Raw genomic sequence first — 24,674 nt, 5'->3', positions numbered from 1 at the left:
GCTCACCCTCAATTGACAACGAATAAAAGATTTAATACAACAAGTTGGAGTTGAAGATAGAAGAATATTTAAAGGTTATGTGGAATACATTTAACCGTTACGAAATAAATGATTTGATTAAAGTGGATACGACAATTGCAAAATTGATCGAAGATATTCTAATGATATTGTAACGTCGTGATAAAATATAATGTTAAATTTATGCTACATATTTATGTTACGATTATCTATGAAATGTTACGTATTTTGATATTAAATTAAATTTGTCTTTAACATTTTGCGTCAATTTGTTACTGGATTGTGGTTTAAACTTGCAGAGTGTCTTACGGAGATGTGTCTCCATAAAATTCATTAAATTTCGAAAAAAAGGATTTACCGATATGCACCTCTGAAATAACCATAATAAGAATACGGAGATGCATCTCCGAAAATATATTTAAACAACATGGGATGGCTCACCCAAAAAAATGTGAGAGTGGTTAAATTGGATAAAGATATACACCTCTAAAATCTTGAGACATTTGTGACTTTTAACAAATACCATAGAGTGGAATGTTTATGTGGAATGTTTCTTCAAAGAAGTTGTGTTTGGTTGTAAATTGGTCTTGGTTCTTTTGCGAACATCTCTGATCATGAAATAATCTTAAAATTGAACACACCCGAACACCCTCCCTAAACAATTGATGTTCTTCTTTTATTTATTTCATTAATTTTATCATAAATGACCTTTGATGTATGTTAATTTTCAATGTTAAAGGAATTACGTTAAAGAAAAACAAACAGTGAATAATTTATCCAGAATCACTAAACATCATTGAGACTTATCTCTAATCGTGAAATAATCTTAAAATTGAACACACCCGAACACCCTCCCTAAAAAATTGATGTTCTTCTTTTATTTATTTCATTAATTTTATCATAAATGACCTTTGATGTATGTTGTATGTTAATTTTCAATGTTAAATGGATTACGTTAAAGAAAAACAAACAGTGAATAATTTATCCAGAATCACTAAACATCATTGAGACTTATCTCTAATCGTGAAATAATCTTAAAATTGAACACACCCGAACACCCTCCCTAAAAAATTGATGTTCTTCTTTTATTTATTTCATTAATTTTATCATAAATGACCTTTGATGTATGTTAATTTTCAATGTTAAATGGATTACGTTAAAGAAAAACAAACAGTGAATAATTTATCCAGAATCACTAAACATCATTGAGACTTTTTACATCGAAGGACACGGTTCTGGTAAGGTATTAGACACAACTGTGAACACATTGGAGTTGGTAAGGTGTGGTTGTGGTGGTGATTACAAATATTGCACATTTATTCTAGAATGATCAAAATCTCCTCTAACATACCATTCTTGAGGGAGTCATCCATGGCGAGTGGCATGCACTTTCATTATGAGCTCAACGAAGCTGTGCAAGGTCATGACCAGAAAATGATGTGTAAATAAGCAGAGTTTAAATTGATTTCCACATGCAATACATTATACATTGCTTCCCAATAAGGTTCTCAATCCAGATACACAATAAAACATCTATTACATTTGAGAAACTATGTGAATACAACAGAGTATTTGTTAGACTTTCTGTATAAATAGCCCCCTTCCCTTTCAGAAGAGATCGTCCAACAATAAACAGGTAGGTATGAAGTATCAAAACCTTGTTATCAGTAAAGTTAGTGGAGAGCATATCTGATTGATGGTGGAGCCTGTTCTTAACCCCCTTTCCTTGGCTCCTCATGCTTGCAATATCTTCGAGCAATCTTATTTTTGCAAAGGTCTGAGTCAGACCAAAAGAATATAGCAGCAGTGGCCTGATTGCTAACTCAGACTAAAAGATAAAGGAAAGTTTGGTCATGACCAAAGTCAATTTCAACCGAACCAAGAATAGGAGTCATTGTTGGTTACCTGCAAAAGCAGTTTTAAGCCTTTTTTCACACCATCATGAAACTTGGGTCTAACAAGAATGGGAAGGGATGTCATTTATATTCCGACCAGACAAAGGAACACAGATGCCCTTTGTCTAGGTAAACTCTTACCATCGAGAATAGGAATCTCCATATGTGCTCCAATGTCCATATCGTCTGCTATAACCTCTATCATAGGAAGATCTATAACTATCGGATGATCTTCCATTCCCATAAACGTCTGAAGATCTCCTGCAGGCGCCACCTTTGTTACTTTGTTTATAAAGTTTCCTTATGTCCTCTTCCATATCATACTCCGAGCGCTGTGATAAATGAAAGAAAAACTTGTTAGATTTTTTATTAATTATTAATAATGACTCTTGATAAAAATTAAGAAACTGAACTAGTCTAAACTTCAAACTTCCCAGACTAAGCAGAAAAATGCAAAACAAAGGAGAAAACTCTAGTATATTTATACAAAATTCTGATTTTCCCAATAGACAGAGCCACGGGCTCATTTCACAATTAATGAATCCCATTATATGTCTTGCCGAAAACAGAAAATATCATAACAAAATTTCCTTACATTTTCTAGACCCAAAAAAAAAAACCGTACACCTTATACTAAAATAGAAGAACAAAATTATGATGGACAATATAAGTTTAGAAAACTAGTCTACCTTTAAATTCATACAACTTTAAAGGACCTACTTGTCGACTAATTGAGTCAGCTTTGTTTGCACAGATATAGTAGCATATGACATGAACTTGAAATTTAGTGTTTTTAAGATGCGAGTGAACTTAAGCATTGCTACATAGACTGCGTACAAGCCATTCAATTATTATTTATCGTCTATCTCTTGCTCACTCAGCTCGCATTTTCAAACTAAAATCAACAGTGCATTCAGAGGAATAAACAGTCAGTTTTTTTGCATACAACCTTGGCAGGGTCTGAAAGTACAGCATATGCCTCTCCAATCATTTTGAAAAGCCTATCAGCATCCTTGTGCACCTCCTGAGAAATTTCTTTCCAGAAAACACCTTCATCCCCAACTTCACTTCTTGCCAACAACTGACCAGCCTAGATTCAAGCCAAACAAATAAATTTTCCCAACATAAGTTTTGAAAACTACATATATGGTTTAACCCTTGTACCAAAAGAAAATAGTGAAAAGAAATAGTTATACTAAGGTAACTTAATACAGACATAGAAAGGCTCAAACCTTGTCAGGATGATGTCTGAGAGCTGCCTTGTGATATGCTTTCTTGATATCAGCTGCTGTATCAGCTGGTTTAATACCTCTGGTGTTGTTGATATTGAAAAGAACATAATTTAGAATTTGAACCTTTAAATAAGTAAATATCATACAATGGAAAAAGTTTCTTGTGCAATTTTTATATGCTAAAATGTGTGATACAACAAAGTTGTTCTATGGGATGGTATATTATATTCTAATGGGATGGTACATTATATTTTAATGGGAAGGTCATTCACATTTGTTCAAACTAACTTTTCTGCTTTTAGATAAAGTGAATTGACCTTCTCCTACTTATGTCTCAAATGGTTCCTAGTCTAACTCGCTACATCAGCGAATTTGAGGTGGATCATAAATACCTTGAAATTCATTTTTACTGTCGTGCCGGTACAATACCGAAACAGTAGCCTAAACAGCCTCGCGAATTGAAAATAGGTACAGTGTCAACTATTACAGCTCCACAAAATGAACTCTCTTTTTATGGCCCTTTGTGGTAGAAATCTGCTTACACTTAAAAGGTCACCTGAACTATCTACAATGGAAGGAATGGTCAAGTATGAGCCTAGAACAAGGTCAAGGTGCAGCCTGATCAAAACAGAAGGAAGGTTGTTTGTAAACCAGTAGAGTTCCTATATCTCTAGCTTCAATCCTGAAGATGTGTATCTTTGACAAGGAGAATGAAGGAAAAACATAGGACTAGGTATCAGGGACAATATAAATTCTCAGAGGATTGGACAAATTGCACACAGGCTGGACTTACCTGCAGCAGCAGCACTTACCTGCTACTTCTGGGGCCAATGTTTAAGAAATTCATCTCTACCACAACTGTCAGTAATCCCTTACAACCAGTTCAGTTAGAGGACTGGGAGCTGAGAGTTCAACCACTAGATTCTCAGCTACCAACCAATATAGCAATTTAGAAGGAGCTCCAAGTATACTTATCAAATGGAAAGCGTTTCCTAATTAAGAAAATTCATAGAAATCCATGACTTCCACACAGGACTAGTTTTCCTGCATTTCACACAGGGAACAAGGAGAAAGCATTGGGAGCAGGTGTAAGCGAGGAGTACTGCTTAGAAGAGCTATATTGTGAGGGTGTATGTGTAGAATTCCAGGGATCAAAGTTCCGCATCGGCAGGGGAATTTGTCTCATTGGGGCGGTACCTAATTGTGAATATAATGATTTGGATAGAAGCATGGTCCTCGATATAACATTATGGCGAAAGTTGATCCATGAAGCCGACCCCGCCTAGTGGGATAAGGCTTAGTTGTTGTAGTTTGGGGCAGTACCTAATTGTGAATATAATCACAAGGGGAAAATTCTACGGTAAAGCTGCGGAGAAATCTAACTGGAAATAGAGTGGAGGGGGAGGGCAGGAGGCACTGACTGCAGCATAGACAGGAGAAATCATGGTGCCTCAAAAGCCCAGTTAACTTTTTGCTTTGTCCCATTGTGAATTCATCTATATGACTGCTGATATCAAACTGGCATCAGTGGTTATATGAAAATATTACTGTATTATAAGGGAAGTATTAGAGTGACTACATTTTTTCAGTACAATCTGAACCAGTTTCTATCATGCACATGCTAGCATCCAAGGCGAATGAGAGTAGGCTCAATTAGTGGGTGAACTACGTCAATGCCATGGTCTTGGGTTCATTTCATGCAAATTGTCCTACATTGATGATAGGTAATCTATAAATACCACAGCAAGTCTTTCTTGAGGCTCGTGGGTTGTGGCATGCCTTGGCATAAAAATGGACTAACCTCTCTAAAACTTTTGTAAGAACACGAGAAATACGACAACAGTCAACATAAGAGTTTTCCTTCAGCTCTAGGCCAGAAGGGCCACTTAGTCCTTTTACATTTCCCCGTTTAAACTTTTGATATGCAATATGCATGCAGTTATGCAAATAATCTTATTTGAGGTTACACCCAATGTTTTAAAAACCGGACCGGACCGGCCGGTCGGATCGGTTGGACCGGGAACCGGACCAGCATCCGGTCTGGTCTGATCACTCGATCGCTCTTGACATTGAACCGGAAGAAAACCGGGAAAACCGGATGGAACCGGAAAAAACCGGAAAACCGGTGGTTCAAACAAACCGGCGGTTGCTTAGCAGATGTTATTTTTTTTTGAATTTTTTTTACTCAAAACGACATCGTTTTGATTTTTTCAATTAAAAAAATAAAGAAACAAAATGTTTGTTTCTTTTCTTCACATCCCCACGTTAGCAGCAAGGGTTTCTTCATGAAAAAAAATAGCAGCATGTGACGCTGGAACCACCGCCGCCGCCGTCTTCAGTTGTTCCACCGTCGACGACTACACAAACAACCGAAGATCCCCGCCGCCGTCTGGGTATGTTCTTTAGTTTTTAATTTTGATTCTGATATTTGATAAAACCAGGGTTGGTTCATGAAAAATGGGTTTGATTCTGAAAATATCAATGATTGTTGATGTTATTATCATGAAACGGCTTAGATAAACACGATATGTGTGTTTGTTTATGAAATTGAAAGTATATTCGTGGCATTTTATAAACCAAATGTTGAATGTGGGATGGAATTTTACAAGTTTTTAATTTTATATTCGTGGCATTTTATGAATCTGGGTATGTTCTTTAGTTTTTAATTTTGATTCTGATATTTGATAAAACCAGGGTTGGTTCATGAAAAATGGGTTTGATTCTGAAAATATCAATGATTGTTGATGTTATTATCATGAAACGGCTTAGATAAACACGATATGTGTGTTTGTTTATGAAATTGAAAGTATATTCGTGGCATTTTATAAACCAAATGTTGAATGTGGGATGGAATTTGTGCCACGTTTTATACTATCTACTGTCTATCCTAGAAGCTTCATTCATTCATCATTCATGTCGCCAGAAAAAGGACCGTATTTTATATTTGGCATTTTATTTAGATATATGTGTGTATTGTTTTCAACTTACATAAACTACAATTTCATGAACTTCTTTGGCACCTACATTATATGAGATGATATGTCTTTGACTTTTTCCTTCTTGTAAATCTTGTTTTTATTTTAATGCTTTTTAAATTTGTCGTAGGTTGTTGCTAAGAAAAAATATTTGTTTCATACATCCCTACCAAAAATTCTAGATTAAAGTATTATGTTTTTTTAATTATTTTTAGTAAAATTGTAAATGTTATAGTGAGGTCTATTTTTGATATTGAATGATCCGGTTCGACCGGTTTTATACCTATATAGTCCGGTTTTATATCTATATAATGACCGGTTTATAAACCGAGTTATCCGGTTTAATCATGTGGTTCGACCAGTGACCCAATGGTTCGACCGATTAACCAGTGACCCAGTAACCTTACCGGTTTGATGACCGGTCCAGTTTTTAAAACATTGGTTACACCAACTTAGAACACTTCCTATTTTTTCTCATCTTTCTAAGTTGCATAGTCACAAAAATTCTGCCATCCACTGAGGTTCTCAACTTAAGGGAGACTTTTCCTCTGACGCTAGGCATGAAAGGCCACTTAGTCATTATACATTTCCCCATTTAAACTTTTGATACTCATACAGTTATGCAAATAGCCTAATTTGAGGTATAACAGCAACTTAGAACGCTTCATAATTTTTCTCATCTTTCTAAATTGTATCTAAATTGTAGTCACAAAAGTTCTGGCACTGCTAAAGATAAACCCCAGTGTGTCAGCCACGGGAGATTCTGACACATTCAATTTGTGAAATTGTCCATGCAACTTCAATTGAGGTATCTAGATAAGATATATAGAGGAGATTAACCCCCGATTGAATTAAGAACTTACAAGATGAGATAAAAGTCCAAGGGGGTCCTCATTTTGGCTTGATCTTCCACAGTAAGCAGACGTTGTTGAGCTTGCCTTGATTCTTTGCCACCAGTTGATCCGTTTGGAGATTCAGAATGTTTGGCCTTTTCATTGGATTGAGATCCAAGAACAGAAATAAGTCTCCGGATGTCACAAGCTGCTTGTTCATAATCTCTAACCATCTCATGCAAGGTGGCTCTTCTAGAAATTGCCTGCAAAACTAGACTAATTAGATTCCCAAATCCCTATTTAAGTTCCTACTTCTTAGTAAATTAGAAACCAAAAATTTACCATATTCAATGAAACAGCAATACAAAATTTCTGTCAGTATTTCAAATTGCTTCCAAATTTTTTACAAGTAAAGCTAGCATATAGGAACAAAATTAAAAGATGCAATCAGGATTTTAAATGAGCGAAGGGACTTCAGAAAGAAATACCTTTGCATAATTTCCATCAAGGGCCATAGCCATGCTGCAGTCCGCAATGGCATCCGCTATTTGGCCTGAAGCTTGATGTGCAGCAGCACGGTTGCCAAAACATATTGCTGCAAAAGGGCGTGATTTGATATTACTAGATAAAGCAGCAGTGTAGTTCTCCACTGCTTCTGTATACTTTCCCAATTTGAAGTTCTCATTTCCTGCTTTCTGTTAAGAATAATAAAAATAATAATAATAATAATAATAATAATAATAATAATAATAATAATAATAATAATAATAATAATAATAATAATAATAATAAGGATAAGGACCAATATACAGTTAATAGGAATAATACTAGTAATTACCTGAAACCGGTACAAATCTATAAATGATTCGAAAAAAGACTGAGAAGCTAACATACTTATTGTTAATGTATAGATCTGAATTAATAGGGATCCAGAAGCTAAAATTACTGTATTTGTCATATCAAAATGTAAAACAGAATACTAAGAAATATTCCCACTTCTCAAGTAGTAAAATAATTTTCCAACAGAGAACTACAAAATGAAACTTCATTTGGTTGCCTTTTCTTATATAGAAATTCTGTTATAATTAAGAAATGGAATATTTAATAGTAATATTTCATAAGAACATGGAAAAAATCTAGAATCCAGAGTATACAGAACGCCCGATAAGCCTCTAAACCTGAGGCCCCCAACTCCAAGACGTTTAAATAATTTTCATTTGTAATCATGAATGCATTAAGGAAGATTGATATCTAATATTTACCCTGTGATCTAGAAGGTCTTGTATTGTAGCAGCTAATGACAGCAACTCTTCAATGTTATCAATCACACACCTGCATGATTGAAATGAGCATAAGGCATCTCTAGTATTTGAAAAAATAAAATGTATCAAGATTGAATAGCGAATTGAAAATCAGCCTTGCATGATAAAAGATTGAATTACTTGTCATTGACAGATGCTGTTTGCTGTAACTTTTCAATAACATTAAGTGATGCATCAAGCCTCCCCAAACGAAAGTAACACTTAGATATAAATGACCATCTCCACATTTTTACACTTAAGTAACTATCATGCATAGAATTGTTCGCACTGTTTGCCAAGGCAAAATTCTTTTCAGCAAGATTCAGACTCTGGTCACATAGCTGAATTGCTGCATCATACTTTTGCAGCTGCAAGTTGTCACCATAAATAAACAGCAACTATTATCAGCCATATTATACAAATTGTTTTAACAAAACAGCAACAATAACAAAAAAAAATTAGATAAAACATTAAGATGAAGGGAGCAAAGAACTGGGTTAGAAAATACCAGATAGAGAGCATCGGCCTTCATTTGGAGCAATCTTTCTGAGTATAAACTCTTCGACAATGCCTTCGTAAGTAGTTCTAAAGCAGAACCACCTGCATCAGAAGTTCTCTCCTTCAAAAGTTTAGCAGCATCATTCATACACTTCGCCACTTCCTGTTAATGAGGATAACACTTATTAGACATCTCTAAAATGTATGTACCTTGTGAGAGCAACAAAATAAGAAAGAAGAGCAGAGTTTAAGAGCAAATGCTGTGGGACTGACTAATAATAGATCAAGTGTTGGTAATATAATAGAACCTGAATGTCATGGCTGGAATCTAGGAAGAATTCCCTTTGATTACAGAATAATGACAGCACTTTGAGAGTCTACCTACCTACTTCCCAGTATAAAAGCCCTACTACTTTCAAATGACATGATGCCTACTTTATAGTCTAAATCCTTCCTCCCTATTTATAGGCAACATGCCTTAATTATTTCATCTAACTAACCCGGCCTAAGTAAAAAGACAATTAACTAGCATTTTAACTAACAGTAACAGGCCTGTTAATATGCTCCCCCTAAACATTCACCTTTGTCCCCAAGGTGAAAGATTATGTTAAACCACAGATATGTGGATAGGACCTGAGATGAGAAGATTGATTTGGGTGTCTAAGTAATATGAATATTTTATTATAATTTGCTACTAAAATAACAATAAAATATTCATATTATTTAGACACCCCAAATCAATGTTCTCATCTTTAATCCTATCATATGTAGACTCCAATATTTCTTGCAATCCAGTGGCTTCCATAAAATTCCCTACAGGTGAAATTTTCCTAGATCATTTGATGAGAACAAACTGGTATTAAGGGAAAATTGAAGAAGAAAACAAGAAATTGAGAATTCCTTCGCATGCAACTCTAGGAAGAACCGAGAGTGTCTAACAAATTCTGAGTTATCCGTAAGCACTTCACAACTCCTATATATAGAGCTCACCCCTACCCCTTTACTAATTATTAACACCAATAAACCAGAGACTTGTTAAGATCTATGAAGCACGGACACCCCGAATTTGACTCCGACACTGACACGGCGACACCGATAATAATTTGAAAAAATGAAGAAATTGAATGTAATCACAAGTGTCGGTTCAAGTGTCTGATACCGACACGGATACGGACACGCATTTTTCAGAGGTGTCGGTGCTACATAGGTTAAGATCCATAACTAACCTAAATAACAGATCATGATATTAAGCCTTCAAGAAAAGAAACAGTCATGCAAATTGAAAAATTGCAACAAAAAAAAAAAGAATTATCATAAAAAAATTTTAGAGTAGTGTTAATTAATCACATAAAAGAATCATTGGAAAACCTGAGCTTTCTGTAAACCTTCAGCTGCTTCAACTGTTACTCTCCGATCCAAACACACAACTTTACCTGATTCCAAGCACTTGTTATAGCACCGCTGAGCATTCTCAACATCCCCTAGCAAAAGGTGGCAGCTGGAGAGGCAAACCACATGCCATTATGTATGAGAAGAAAAAACACTGTATTTTGAATTTTGAAATTAAACAATTACAAACAAAGCCCTTACTTAGCAGCTCTAATCTGTACTTTCAGAAAGGTGGGGTCCAGAGAAGATGCTATCATGCAATCCTCTAGAGCTTCTCTAATCCTTCCTAGAGCCATACGTGTTGCTGCACGGTTGCTATAGCAGAGTAAAAGAGGCTTAATGCAGGATCCTGATCTTTTATTGGAAGGAACAGAAACTATTCCTTGTGTGTAGCATTCCTCAGCTTTAGAAAGATCCTTAGCTTTATGAGCACGGTTCCCCCTAGATAAAATAAAGGAAGCTCGTAAAAATAACTCAATTACAAAAACATCTTACAGAAATCAGAATAGCCAAATATCAAACAAAAATTAAAATGTAGTTGAAAATACTGGATTTTTCAGGGTCAGAACCTGAGTCTCCATTGGTAACAGGCTGCTTGAATTGTATCTGATGACGTATCGCCCTCTTCCTCGAACTGATTATTCATGTGAGACCTATCTGTCACATCAGAATGTGATGACATGTTGGCCGTAGTAAGTGGTGAAAATTGTAAAGAAGATACAGATTTTCCATTCACATTTGGAGAGATGACAAATGAGTCACGACCAACTTTCCCCCTAAATTTCTTCTTCTGCTTAGGCCTAAATAATGAAGAAATCTCTACAGTGGACCCTGCTGAAAATGAAAAATCTTTCTCCTTCAAATCACCCAGACCATTATCAAAACAAAACATTTCAGACTTTTTCTTTTCAGAGTTTGAGGTGAAGTCAACCCCGGCATCTTCCGAAACACCGGCAGTACTACTGCTACTGAACACTTCAGTTTGCATCTTAGGCCAGATTATTTCGGGGCCAGAAGAAGGAACATCACCTAAAGAAGAACCTCCATAACAGGACTCGTCATTACCAAGATCTCTACATCTCTGAACATCTGAGTTGATGTATTCTCTTCCTATAGCAGCCGAACATTCGTCTTTTAAATCGGTAGGAATTGTTGAGTGAAGAACATTTAATTCTTCTGAAGCCTTTACATCTTCATCTTCTGCCGAGGCTTCTTGATAGGGAGAAAAATCCATCGGAGAGAAGCCGCCAGAAGACTCGGGGGTTTCAAGTGAACAGCTTTCCTTTGGCAAATGGTCCAGCTTTGTCTGTTTCTTATTCAAGGAACGTGACTTCAATTTTTGCCTCGTACACTTTGATCCTTTTTCTTTGGAAGATTTACTGTTTTGTGTGGATTGAACTTTTTCATTTAACTTACAAAATAAGTTTTCTTTAAAACTAGAAGGATCCCATGTCGGGGGTTTAAAGTCCGTATAAGACTGTTCAGCTCCATTCACTTGGGCATCTTCAGACACTTGAAATTCTGGAATTTTGCCACATTGGAAATCTTTGGTCCCGTCCTGACTAGTGGATGTCTTAGAACAAGGTATTCCAGTGGCTGCAGCATCCCGGGCGTTACCATCAGCAGTTCCATTTTGAACATCATTTGTTCTGCAATCTTCAGTATATTGGCCACCAATATTCTCAAAATCATCATTAGCATGCAACTGTTGACCTCCAGTAGTATTAGATCCTGAACTAACACTGAAACAGCTAGAAACATTGCCACTTCCTCCAAACACAAAACCATTGCTACTATGTACATGTGAATTTGTCGAATGACTAGGAATATGGACACCCTCAGGATGGTTGATGTTCAGCTTCTTTATCTCATCTACTACTTGACGTACATGAATGCCATTATAAGTAGAAGAAATACCATTAGTACTTCCATTTCCATTCTTAGACTTAATATCATTACCCAAATTACCACGCTTATCAGCATCATTACCAAGATTACTGTATGTTTCTGTCTCGGCATGAAAAACACAGCTTCCATTATCCAAACTTCTCATGCTGCCAACAGATTCCTGCTTTTCTACATTAAAACTAGACATTTTAACACCTCTATTCATGTCCCCAGAAGAATCCTTCTTTCCAAAAACAAATTCATTTTTACATTCCCTCTCCCCACCATCATCAACCCCCGAATTCCCCACAGGTATAGTAGGTTTAGGTTTTCCCTTTTCTGTATTCAAACTAGAAGGATTGTCGTTTCTACCAGCACTAAAAACGAACCCTGTAACATTAACCTCCCCCTTCTCCCGTTCCGAATTTAACTTCTCCCGTTCCGAATTTAACTTCTCCCTTTCCTCACCAGAAACTTTCTTCCCCTCATTCTCACTACTCTTTTCCTCTCCGTCAAAAAGTGAATCCAATTTAGCATAAATTTCATCAGCATTAAACACAAATTCCACACTACCACTTTTCCTAACCTCTGTTTCTTTCTCCTCCTCCGAATTTTTCAAATCCCTAACAGAATCAGAATCAACCTTCCTAGCACCAAAAACAAAACCCTCGCTACCGTTCATACCAGTCTCACAAGTATCGGAACCACTACATACCTGATCAGAGCGAAAAGGATTGAAACCGGTGACTGCGGATGCGGTTCTGCTCCTCGACCTTGTGGTCTGAGACGCTGATTGCTTCCTCAGTTTCGCCAGTCTCGGCCGCGACCGTGCACGTGCGGTGGAGGCAGGAGGTTTGATGGCGTCGGCATTGAAAGGAGCGAAGTGAATAGGAGTAGGAGTATGTGGAGTTGTATCGGCGGAGGAGTTGATCGGCGCCGGCGACATTGGTTGGAGAATCGAATTGGGATGAGTAGGGTTTTAAAATTGAGTTGTGGTGCGCCAAGGGATTGTGAGTTCAAATTGGCACTCTCCCACACACGGAAATGGAAATTATTGAATATAAATCAGTTTTTGTAATATTTGTAATTAATTAATTAATTAATCTAGGTGGAGTGAAGGAGCGTTGGTTCGGTTCTGTTTTGGAAAAAGAAGTAGCGAAGGAAGGAATAGTATTTGATCGAGGGTAAAAGATTAAGGTAAAGCAGGTTGTAAAATAATATTATACTGTTGTTTAAGTAGAAATTTATTATTCAACGACTAATTAAAAATATTAAGATTATTTTATTAATAAAAAATTATTAGTATTCAATTTAGATGTTTATTTTATTTTTTATTTGTTTTATTTTTGATTCATAGAAGTTTTTTAATCAATTCAATGATTTTATTCAATGTTTTATTTTTATTGATATTGTGTTAATATTATAATATTATTATTAAATTAAATTAGATATTATTATTGGTTTTTATTAAATATTTTTATTGTTATTTTGTAAATAAATATTATACTTTTTAAAAAAAATTAAAAAAGTTAAAAAATAATCTAAAAAATGAAATTTTATTAATATCAATTGGTAGGAGAATGATAATTTTTTATGAGAAATCCTGCAAAGGACCCATATATCAAATATAACACTTTTATTATTTAGAAATAATAAATTTTTTTAAAATACAAATTAGTTTTTAATGAGTTTTCAATCGGATTTAGTTATCTTTATCACTAAACAATTGATAAAGATAATAATTATGAATTATTTTAAAAAAATGTGTGAATGACAATATGTTAAAAGTATATTTAAAATAGCATGAAATTATAGTTACTTTATTATTTTTTTAAGACAAAATCCATTGAATTAAAAAATATATATTATTTTTTACTTTATTCAAATCTTATAATTTATTTATTATCTTTTTCCCTTACTCTTTTTTTATCAAAATTTTATTGAATCTTTTCAAATTTTAAAAAATTATAAAATATTTTGATACACATTAAAATTTTATTTTATTCAATTAATAATTTTTATAAAATATAAATAAATCTTGATTATTTAATTTTTAATAAATCCAAAACAATATAATTTTATTATATATATATATATATATATATATATATATATATATATATATATATATATATATAATTCAATTAAAATCTATCACTTATTTTACATTTGGATTTTCTATGAAATAGATTATGTAAGACTTTTTTAAGAAAAAAATCATTACTGCATTAATCTCACTCAAAACCTTGAGACTTCTTATAATCATTCATTGAAATTTTTTTGTCGTTACCTTTAAATATTGAGTGTCTAAGAGTTTTTTTTCTTTAGTAAAATATTTGTGCGAAGGTTCCGTCTGGTTGATGTACTAAACGTCATAATTTTTCATTGATAATCTAATTTTTCAGTTGTGAAATTGTATTATTGATCATAGACATTCAAAAATTCACATATGATAATATGCATCATCTATGATGCATTGATCCAAACATTAATTTAAAAAACAATGGAAATATAGCTAAACATAATGGCTAATGTACTAATTATAATCTTGAAAAGGCAATATGTTAGTTTTGTTATTTTGTTTAGTTGTAATTTCTTACATTAAAAATGTTAAAAGAAAACATGTTTACACTTCTCAAAATATTTTTGTCATCAAACTGAATTTGAGACTCCGTCGTAAGACTTCATCATTGTAGCAATAAACTCATAACTTATTTTTCCATCCAACAATTGCATGAAGAAATATATTATATTGGTTCCAATTTCCAAAATGCAGAATCTATAAGTATGTGGTGTTTCAAAGATGCATAACTTTGTCATGTGGGAAAATAAAGCATAAACAAACATTCATTGAAAAATTTGACCAAAAAGTGAAACATACCAATCATCAAAGATGTCCATTTAAGCAACAAATAAACAAGTGTAGTTCATGGAAATATTTCAAAAGTCAAATTCACATTCTTTAGAAGAAAAATATACAACAATCGTGTATTTATTTATTTTTTGAAGTTAAATAATCACATGTAATAAAATGATTATAGTCTACTACTAATATAGGAAAGTTAATACCTCATATATTTACATGTTAATCCTTAACTAATCAAAAGATTAATCAAAATTTTAGGATAAAACAGTCATTAGGGAGTTTTAAAATTTTAAAAATATAAATTATTCAAAGTAATAATTATGATGTTGTATAATTATTACTATTCGCGTGAATAAATGAGTAGATGAGGATAATTCCAACCATTATACACTTTTGGTATTCACGTGAAATTTTTTTCTCAAAAATACTTCTCTTTCCAATGCATTAGGCGGCTATACTCATTTATTACAATTCATCAAGCGTGCAAATTATGTTTAGGGTTACATCCATCGCCCTTTCACATTCATCCTCTATATTAATTCCCCCATTTCATCCCCCTTTCAATCAGTCCATCCCTCTTTCAATTTCCATCGCCCTTTCTCATCAGTATTCCAACTGTTCCCCAGGTTTCTATTGCAGAAAAATGTCTCGCAGAAATGGAATTGTAATTTTGTGGATTATCTATCATTTTTTTTCGAATTGAGACTAGAATTGTAATTTTGTGGATTATCTTTATAAAAAAATGTAATCTTTTTCCTTTTTGATGTGTTAGAAATGGTAGAAAGTCTATTTTGTTCTCATCGATTGGATTCGGAACCGTGATATTGGGGTTTCGTTACTGTTACGATTTTCGTTGTAGATGTGGTTGGAAGTTTCGACGGCTAAACAGTGATATTGGGATTTCATTACGATTTTTGTGGCAGATGTGGTTGAAAGTTTTGATGACGGGTAAGTGTATTTTGGTGATATCTTGTATATCGTGATGTAGGTTCTTGGTGCCGTCCATGTCGCGCCATGTTCCAGTATTTCTCAACAACGGATTATGTTGATGGCGAATGATGGACAGTAATTGAAAGCAACCAATTATGTTGATGACGAATGATGGACAGGAATCAAAAGCAATGCACTCACGGAAATGTTAAAAGATTTAATGGTTTTGACTAAAAATAACTTATTATAGTTGAGAAGGTCTTTGACTTCTAAGAAAAAGAAGAAAAAGCCATTTTGTTCAAATTTATTCAAATAATATCAATATAAGAAATGTAAAGTCTCTGTTAATTACATTCTAATCATAATTAAATCAATAGATTAACCAGATTTTGAGGGCATAAGGGTCATTAAGTATTTTAAATTATTAAACTAAATTAATCAAAATAATAAAATTCAATAATAGTCAATAATTAAGAAGTTTGAAATATTACATTTAATGAGGCCAATTAACATCGATACACTCATTGTTACTCACAATGCATTCATATACCAGATTTATTTCCTTTTTTCTTGAAACAATGTATCGATGCAATTGGACTGGGGAAGATAAATTCTCAGGAACACGTAAAGCCACCTCCCTTACCAAAGCAAACCCTAAACCCTACCATTATAAGTATTACTTCATACACACTAGATCATTTCATCCGAACCGTCTCAAGCTACATATCATTTCAAAGGTTCATTATTTAGTTTTTCATACGATAATAAAGGCACCATTGTTCATGCTTCCTTTCCCATTGCCGTTGTTTCTGCTTTCTCTCTCCTTTTGTGTAGCTACATAAAATATGTAGCATACGACATGCGGCATAAAAAAGTATTTCAAAGACCATTTGATGAACACCGGCAGATCCATACATTTCATTTTAAGCATATACTACACCTGTTATTTTTCTGTTTTTTATCGATCATTGGTGTTCTTTTGCTGAATTGTTCGATTGACGATGTTGATTTAAGTTATTGTTATTTTCGGTTGTTGTATGTATGAGTACTTCTTTCATCTTATAAATACTACTTATACTCATTGCATATCCATATAGGTTATTTCGATTTCAAATAAGATTTAAACTCATTGCATATCTATATTTGTCGTTTCGATTTCAAATAAGATTTATACTCATTGCATATTCATATTTGTCGTTTCAATTTATGTATAATTTTGTTCAATTTACTTATGTATGACATTGTTCACTTCTCAATATGTGAAAAACCTATTCCTATCTCTCTTGCCTATGATATTGAATTTGCAGATATTTGAAGTCACGACCTCCCTTTTTTTTTCAATCATGATTTGAAAAAAGAGAACAAAGTATGACAAACTGTTATTTTTTGTTGTGAGACTTTTGGATTTTCAAAGAGCATGGTGGTCAAGAGGTTGTGATCTGAAATTTTGTGGAGTAAATTTCTGCATTGAATATGCTTTTGCGAAAAGCGGAGAATCGTTCTTTACTGAGTTCTATTGTTGATGATGTTGTTTGCGTATGGTGAGAAGAGTTGAGGGATTCACGCTTTTTGGAGAATGAGTGGGAAGAATAAACCCATGATGTTTCATTTATTTTTTTATTATTAATTTTTAACTGCTCTTTTTAAAAAAATAGTCAAACAATTAATTATTATAATTATTTGGATGGAGAGATTGAAAAATATGGTGCGGAGAGATTGAAAAATATGGTGCGGAAGTGAGTCACTGTTTTCACGTGAATTGATTGTTGTGTTGAAAATTTCAATTTTTTTCTTTCTTTAGATTTTTTATAATATATTTTTTTTAAATAAAAAAAAGAAGTAGAACGAGAGATTTGGGAAGGGTTCTCCCCATTTGGCTTTCTTTTTTTTCTTCTTCTTATTTTTTATTTTTTTTATTATTAATATTCAAATAATATATGACTCAAATTAGGAATAAATGTATGGATGGTTTGGGTTTTAGGCCCATGTTCTATTTCAAAGGATTTATCATGCACTTATTTATCATTTTGCCATTTAAAATATTTTCATGCATAATTAGCCTAGCTGACATTAATTATGTACATTATTACACAAAACTATAGCTATCATTCCCTATATAACATTAATTACAGATATTATTACATAAAACTTTAACCATCATTGCATATTCAAATTATGTATAGTCATTATTGCATTAATTATTTCATTTATTTTTTATTCCATTACATGTGTCTCTTCCTATTACAGTAAATCTTTTTATACATCCTTACCTTCCTCATTAATGTCTTTTTGAATTATGATACATTGAAAAATATAACAAAATTTTCTATTTTAATGGTGATTATTTATCTTTCTATAAACCTAAATATACTACCCTTCTGCATTCTCTTTATTTTTAATTACTAATTATATTTGGTATATAAAAAAAAATTAAAAATTATTGTATTCAAAATTAGAAAAAAATATTCTATATATAAATTTGATATATATAAATTTGAATATTTATCAAGTTAACGACATATACATAATATAAAATTTATATAAAAAATTAGAAACTTTGTTTCTTTAAAAGGTTTATTTCAATTTGTTTATAATTAAAAATCAAAATATAGTAAATAAATAACTTATAAAATGAAATACGTGAATACTAAATCATTAAAAATAATACTCTCTGTGTAACAATTTATAAGCAATAAGTTTCTCTGTAAAAATTCTGTACATTGAAATCATTCCAAAATATACAAAACTCAGTGTAGCTTTTCAATCCATAAAATCATAAGATTTTAATTCATAAAAACATAAGATTTAAAAAATATTTAAAAAATGGGACTATTTCAATTAATTGTAACTTATTTTTTATTTTAAAAAATAACCTAAAACCTACTTCAATATTTTATTCCCATTATATTTTTTAATGGCTCATACAAAAGGACTTAAGATTTGACTTTTATTTTTAAAAGGATTTTCTTTTCAAAAAGAAGTTAATGTTTCAGTAATATAAATAAAATTGTTTTTATAAATTTATTTAAAACAATATTATAAACTTGATGAATATATTATATCTAATATTGTGACATAATACAAGAACACAATTTATAATCATCACACTACCTTTAATTTACCAATTATCTCACGTTTTCAAAAACAAAATCTTTGCATTCCAAGAGTTTGATACATCACTTCTACGATTTTTTAAATGGCTATTACTCAGTATTTCCATATTTTGAAACCAACTTTAAATTCTCTCAGTATTCCCATATTTTGAAACCAATTTTAAAATCTAAATTTAAATAGACTTTAATTATTAAATAAATCTACTACTATAATAAGAAATTTGAAATCCCGTCTAATTACATTTTAATCATGAATTTGATTTTGATTTTCAGACTATTTTGATATAGTTTATTTGAATTGATTCTTATAAACTTTAATTCATACGATTTTGATATAGTTTATTTGAATCGATTCTTATAAACTTTAATTCATATTAATTTTGATGCATACTGGATGATGATGTGGAGAAGAAAACTGAAATTAAGGAAATTAAAATCGAGTACAAGGTGAAGGAATTAGATATTAATTGATTATCCCCTTAATTTTTCCTCCATATTCATTCATCAAGATGATTTTAATTCTATTTATCCCCTTAATTTTTCTTCCATATTCATTCATCAAGATGATTTTAATTCTAAATATGAATGTAATTGATTTTTCTCAAAATTTCCAAATGTGCAAAAATATAGATAGCTTTGAAAGTTAAAATATTAATGTCATTCAATATCTCAGTTTAATTTTGAGACTATTTTGATTTGTACATTCTAATGATATTCTACCTATGAGTTGATTTTCTATAAATGTGAATTACATGTGCTCACCTTAACCTAAATTAATAAGGTTGAATTTGATTCTCAATAATTAATTTTTTTCTTAAAATATTTTAACGCGGATTCTATTATATTTGTTACATGTTTTAAATATTTGTTATGCGGATTCTATTATTAGATTTTTTAAATATTTTTTTTTATATAATCATCCTATTTTGCAATTTTTTTATTGTTGTTATTTCAAATAAACATATGACTGGTGTCCAAGATTATAAAAGAATATGTTCAAACTGACCCAACTAAACAATTTTTTTCAATTTTGTGACATAAATATGTGTTATTAATAACCATGTTTAAATTTATTTTTTATTAGATAATAAAATTATATAATAGTAATAGAATCCATAAATTTACAATGGAGAAGAATTTAAAAATTATAGACATACCGGACGGGCCGACAAAATATTTACGTAAATTTAACAGATATTAGAGATCATATGTTTAATGACTTCTGAATTACTATAGCATATAACTTTTAAATTATTACACAAATTTAACAAATATAATATTATTCAATTAATTAAATCTAATCAAATTATTAAATCAATATATTTTTGGGTGTATAATATGTTTTATTTATAATATTTGTTAATAGAAATTGTAAAATTAAAATTATAAATAATTATAAAAATTATAGGCATGCCCGACGGGCCTAACCTATTTTTCCACTATATATTAGGTTTAATAATAATTACCAAATCTATGTATATCCTAACAACTACGATATAAATTTTTATATATATTTTTTTATCATAATTAATAATTAATATTGTGAAATAATATAATTATTGCAGCATTAATTTTCTTAATTCAAATTGATTTGAATATTTTGAATATTTTAATTTTTTTCTTTAACCAACACTAATTACAGTCCCAAATGCTTCTTTTGAGGAATAAAATAACGAAGAAGTGAAGGCGATTTTGTCAGTATAACAAAAATAAGTTTTATCATAACAAAAATAAGGGGACAAACATTAATTTATAATATTTACTAAGGATAATTTAAGATTGTAACAAAAAAGAAGTGGAGGTGATTTTGTCAATTTAACAAAAATAATTTTATCATAACTATTTTCTCTCTCCTCCAAATCCCTCAAATTTTGAAGGATTGAAAAATTATTTTAGGAGTGAAAAACACATTTAACTTAAAATATTAACTTAAAAGACAATTTTAATTCAATATTTGCACTTGATATAGCTTTATTTATAAATATTATTTATTTTTTATGTTATTTTTTAAAATATATGTAATATATTAATTATAATTAAAGATACTATTAAAGTATAATAAAGGATATTAAAAGTTTTAATTATCAAAAAATGTTAGTAATTTTTTATGATAAAATGTTAACATTTATACTTAAAAAAATTGCTACTAATATTTGTTTTTTTATTAAAAAAACATCATACAATTATGATTGATAAATACATAAATTTCTTATGAAAAACATACATTTTCAACAGGCCGGAACTACTTATAAAATTACATTTAACATGAGACAATTATGATTGATAAATACATAATTTCTTATAAAAACAAAAATTTGATATTCTTTTTTGCATTTTATATACATTTTTAACCATCACTATATTATATTAATTTACTATTTATAACGACATTGTATGAACCGTGCGAACGCACGAGTAAATGATTTCTTAATTATTTTCTTTTTTTCCTACTAAAATATACATTTTTCAACGAGTTAAAGCTACTTAATCTGTATATATTTTAATTACATTTTTAACCATCAATATATTATATTTATTTACTACTAATAGATAACTACTTAATCATTTCATTTATTTTTTATACATACATATTAATCTATAACTGACATTTTTGAAAAAATAAATCTATTAAATATATTGAAATTTTTATTTAAAATAAGTGAAAAAGATTTCAAATGCTTATAATTAGATAGGAGTATGAGTGACAATACACAAAATTTGGACAAATTTTTTTCCTAACAATGTGCAATCCGTGGGAACGTATGGATAGATAACTACTCATGGTAGATTTATAAGGATATTGTATGATGCGTGTGAATGCACGGGTGGATGACTACTTAATTATTTCATTTATTTTTTCTACTAAAATATATATTTCTAACTAGATTAAATTAATATTTATATGACAATTATAATTTTAAATATATATTTTTTAATTTGCGTATCTTTTATATATATTTATTAACCATCGCTATATATTTATTTATTTATTTATATCAACTTTGCGTGACCCGTGCGAATGCACGGGTCCTTTACTAGTTTTGTTTTAAAAAAAGTATGGAATCATCAAACATCAAACAAATTGAAAGCAATGATCATTGACAAATTGAAAGAAATAATCTTCAAACATATTAAAACATATTAAAAGCAATGATCATTGACATATTGAAAGCAATAATCGTAATTGTTTATCAAAGAGATTGACAGTAATCAATAACTATAAAACTGACTGACAGCAATCAATCATAGAAGGCACAAATAGAAGAAATTAATATGTCCAACAATATCATCTGCAGAACCGTGTATAGGTTCAAAAAGCTTAGGACCTTGATCCAATAATAATACATAAATACTTTTAGTGAAATCAATAACATGAGACAAAAGTATCGCAAGAAAACTTAAGAAACATTCTCATTATTTGAATTATAAATTATTAGCCTCAAAGCATTTTTTATACTGAATCCCCAAGGATAGCAGAAGGAAGTATGCAAGTATCAAACAGATTGAAAGCTAATATAAATTTGATGATTGAATATTTAAAAAACCTGTGAAGTGAATAAACTGTACGACTAGTTATCTACCTTCAAGTGGCATAAAATAGTTGCAAGGGAAAAGTTTAAAAGAAGGATATTAAAATGATAGTTTCAAAGAAAATGATAAGTTGTTTACCAACTAACATAGTGCTTGGAAGATCTCTTTAAACACAACATTGGTAGTAGTCGAACATGAAGCATTGTCCTTGTTGTGTATTAAAATTTTCAAACTATTCTTGTTTTTAACTCTTGAAATTGCTACATTATTGGCCATGACTGAAAACAAGAGTATGCAAATATAATCCTACATTATCAAGTGACTGAGCTCGAGATTTATTTATTTTCATTGTGTATGAGACAATGAGGGTAAATTGTCTCATAATCAATTTGAATGACCATGGTGATTCAGAAGGTTACATAGACATTTTGGGAATATAAATTATATTACCAATGTTCTTTCCAGATATAATTTTGGCCTCAATAACATGATTCGCTAACTCTGTCACAATTAGTCTTGTTCCATTACATAACTCTTCAAGTTGGTATGAATTCCTCATTAACATAATGGAAGTTCGAACTTTCTATTTAATCTTGTGATTTGGTAAACTAATACTCTTAGAGAACTCAATAATTATGGAGTTAGAACTTCATAAGCTTGATTATAATTGACTTATGTACTATCAATTGAATATGAAATTAGATATTCTTTTTCTTCTCTTTTAATATAGTATAAAATTAAAAAAAGTAATGATATATTAGAAAAAATGTCTAATTTATTAGATAGACACACAATTATCTTCAGCTTGTTCTAATAAAATAAGAGAGGCTTGTCATTCATTAAAAAGTGTAAAAGAGTCTTTCAAGAATGTAATAACATTAAACTTCAACAAATCATAATAAGAAAAAACAGATCTCCCCGACCCCGATGTTACATAAAATAGAGCATAATTCTAGAATAATAACGAAACTAAACGAAAAATAACTCCAACGAGCTATCTTTCACTCACAATAACGATTTTTAATCCTGATTATCTGCAATATAAGCTGCAAGGTAGAATATAAACATCTACACATATTTCACATCAATCATATAGTCATATTCTCACACCTTACTCATTTATGAAATGCGACTTTTGACAACAACTCGACATGATATATATGTGGTACCAATCAATGAAGGTTCTTCAAACAAACTGGGTCCACCCTTATAGACCCCGAATCCACCCTTCTAAGTTCGGGACAAGTTACTTGTCCACCCTTCTAGACTTGCAATCTGCCTCTTTCAACAACAATGACACAAATGTCACATGACATACAGTTGATGTAACAACAACAATTACATGGTTATATCCCCTTCAAACCATAAACAACAATAATTATGCACTCCCACATAATTATTCACAAGGCAGCAATAGTATGTGTTCAATGCAATCATGAAACAACTTAGTAATCACACACAACTCAATCAACATGTTTAACAACAACACATAATTATCGCAACTTAGTAATCATGTCCAACACAACATTATTATCAACACCTAAGCATTTTCATCAACCGTCTTTCAATTCTTAAAAATTAATTAAAATCACGTTTAATCATCAAGTCACATCAAAACAACATCAAACAATAGCTAAATAGTAGGTCAACAGCCAATCAAACTCGAAAAATTGGAAACAAGTTAATTCCAACAACTGAGAGAATTACGCCCTTATTGGTAGCATGACGGGCTACCAGTCACTGACCCTAAAACCCCTAACAACCAACCCATAGGCCGTTGACACCCGTCAGCACCCTCAATGCCATAATGACTCGATCGTTATAGTGATGACGTCCGTCATTGACCTGTAGATTGTAGACTTCATTTTATGTTATGGAGTTCAATATATAACTCTAATTTTTCACTTCTAACACCTAAACTCGATCCAAAACACATTATACATGTTATAATACATCCATTGCAAATTAATTTATCAGTTTTAACATATTTAATCACACAATCCCATGAATTCATATATGCTGCAAAACCTTCAAAAATCTCAAAAATGATTAAATTTCATCAACAACTCAAAGCAGATATTAACACATATCACAGTACACGAATTCTATCATTAGTATCATCACATAATAGTAATTCATCATCAATTTACATAATTCAATTAAAAAAACCCAACAATCCTATTGGAGGTTAAGGACTGCTCATTTT

General features: G+C 31.2%; 1 protein-coding gene across 2 annotated transcripts; it reads right to left on the bottom strand.

The window, feature by feature from the left end:
- Window positions 1-1,458: 1,458 nt before the first annotated feature.
- Window positions 1,459-13,098, bottom strand: LOC131610306 (uncharacterized). 2 transcript variants are annotated; one of them, XR_009286452.1, is made up of 12 exons: window positions 10,711-13,098; window positions 10,343-10,582; window positions 10,121-10,250; window positions 8,763-8,915; window positions 8,396-8,622; window positions 8,216-8,285; window positions 7,442-7,648; window positions 6,984-7,216; window positions 3,146-3,224; window positions 2,863-3,003; window positions 1,924-2,245; window positions 1,459-1,846 (listed from the first exon to the last, which is right to left on the bottom strand). XR_009286452.1 is itself a non-coding variant. In XM_058882217.1 (12 exons), exons 1-12 carry the CDS (start codon window positions 12,972-12,974, stop codon window positions 1,920-1,922), a joined length of 3,939 nt encoding a protein of 1,312 aa, XP_058738200.1. In that variant the 5' UTR covers window positions 12,975-13,098; the 3' UTR covers window positions 1,459-1,919. The 2 variants fall into 2 exon arrangements, 1 of the variants encoding a protein (XP_058738200.1); XM_058882217.1 differs by having other exon boundaries at window positions 1,459-1,923; window positions 2,055-2,245.
- Window positions 13,099-24,674: the final 11,576 nt, after the last annotated feature.

Source organism: Vicia villosa, linkage group LG6 (assembly GCF_029867415.1).
Source record: "Vicia villosa cultivar HV-30 ecotype Madison, WI linkage group LG6, Vvil1.0, whole genome shotgun sequence".
NCBI classification, from domain to species: domain Eukaryota; kingdom Viridiplantae; phylum Streptophyta; class Magnoliopsida; order Fabales; family Fabaceae; genus Vicia; species Vicia villosa.
This window is presented reverse-complemented; position numbering and strand designations above follow the sequence as displayed.

Bases quoted from the DNA above. Each gene is read 5' to 3' on its own strand.
- LOC131610306 (XM_058882217.1), bottom strand. From the start codon at position 12,974: ATGTCGCCGGCGCCGATCAACTCCTCCGCCGATACAACTCCACATACT. The intron at 7,217-7,441 runs GTATTTCTTTCT...CTAGTTTTGCAG, and splicing joins TTGATGGAAATTATGCAAAG to GCAATTTCTAGAAGAGCCAC. The intron at 2,246-2,862 runs GTTGTATGCAAA...CATTTATCACAG, and splicing joins TACTTTCAGACCCTGCCAAG to CGCTCGGAGTATGATATGGA.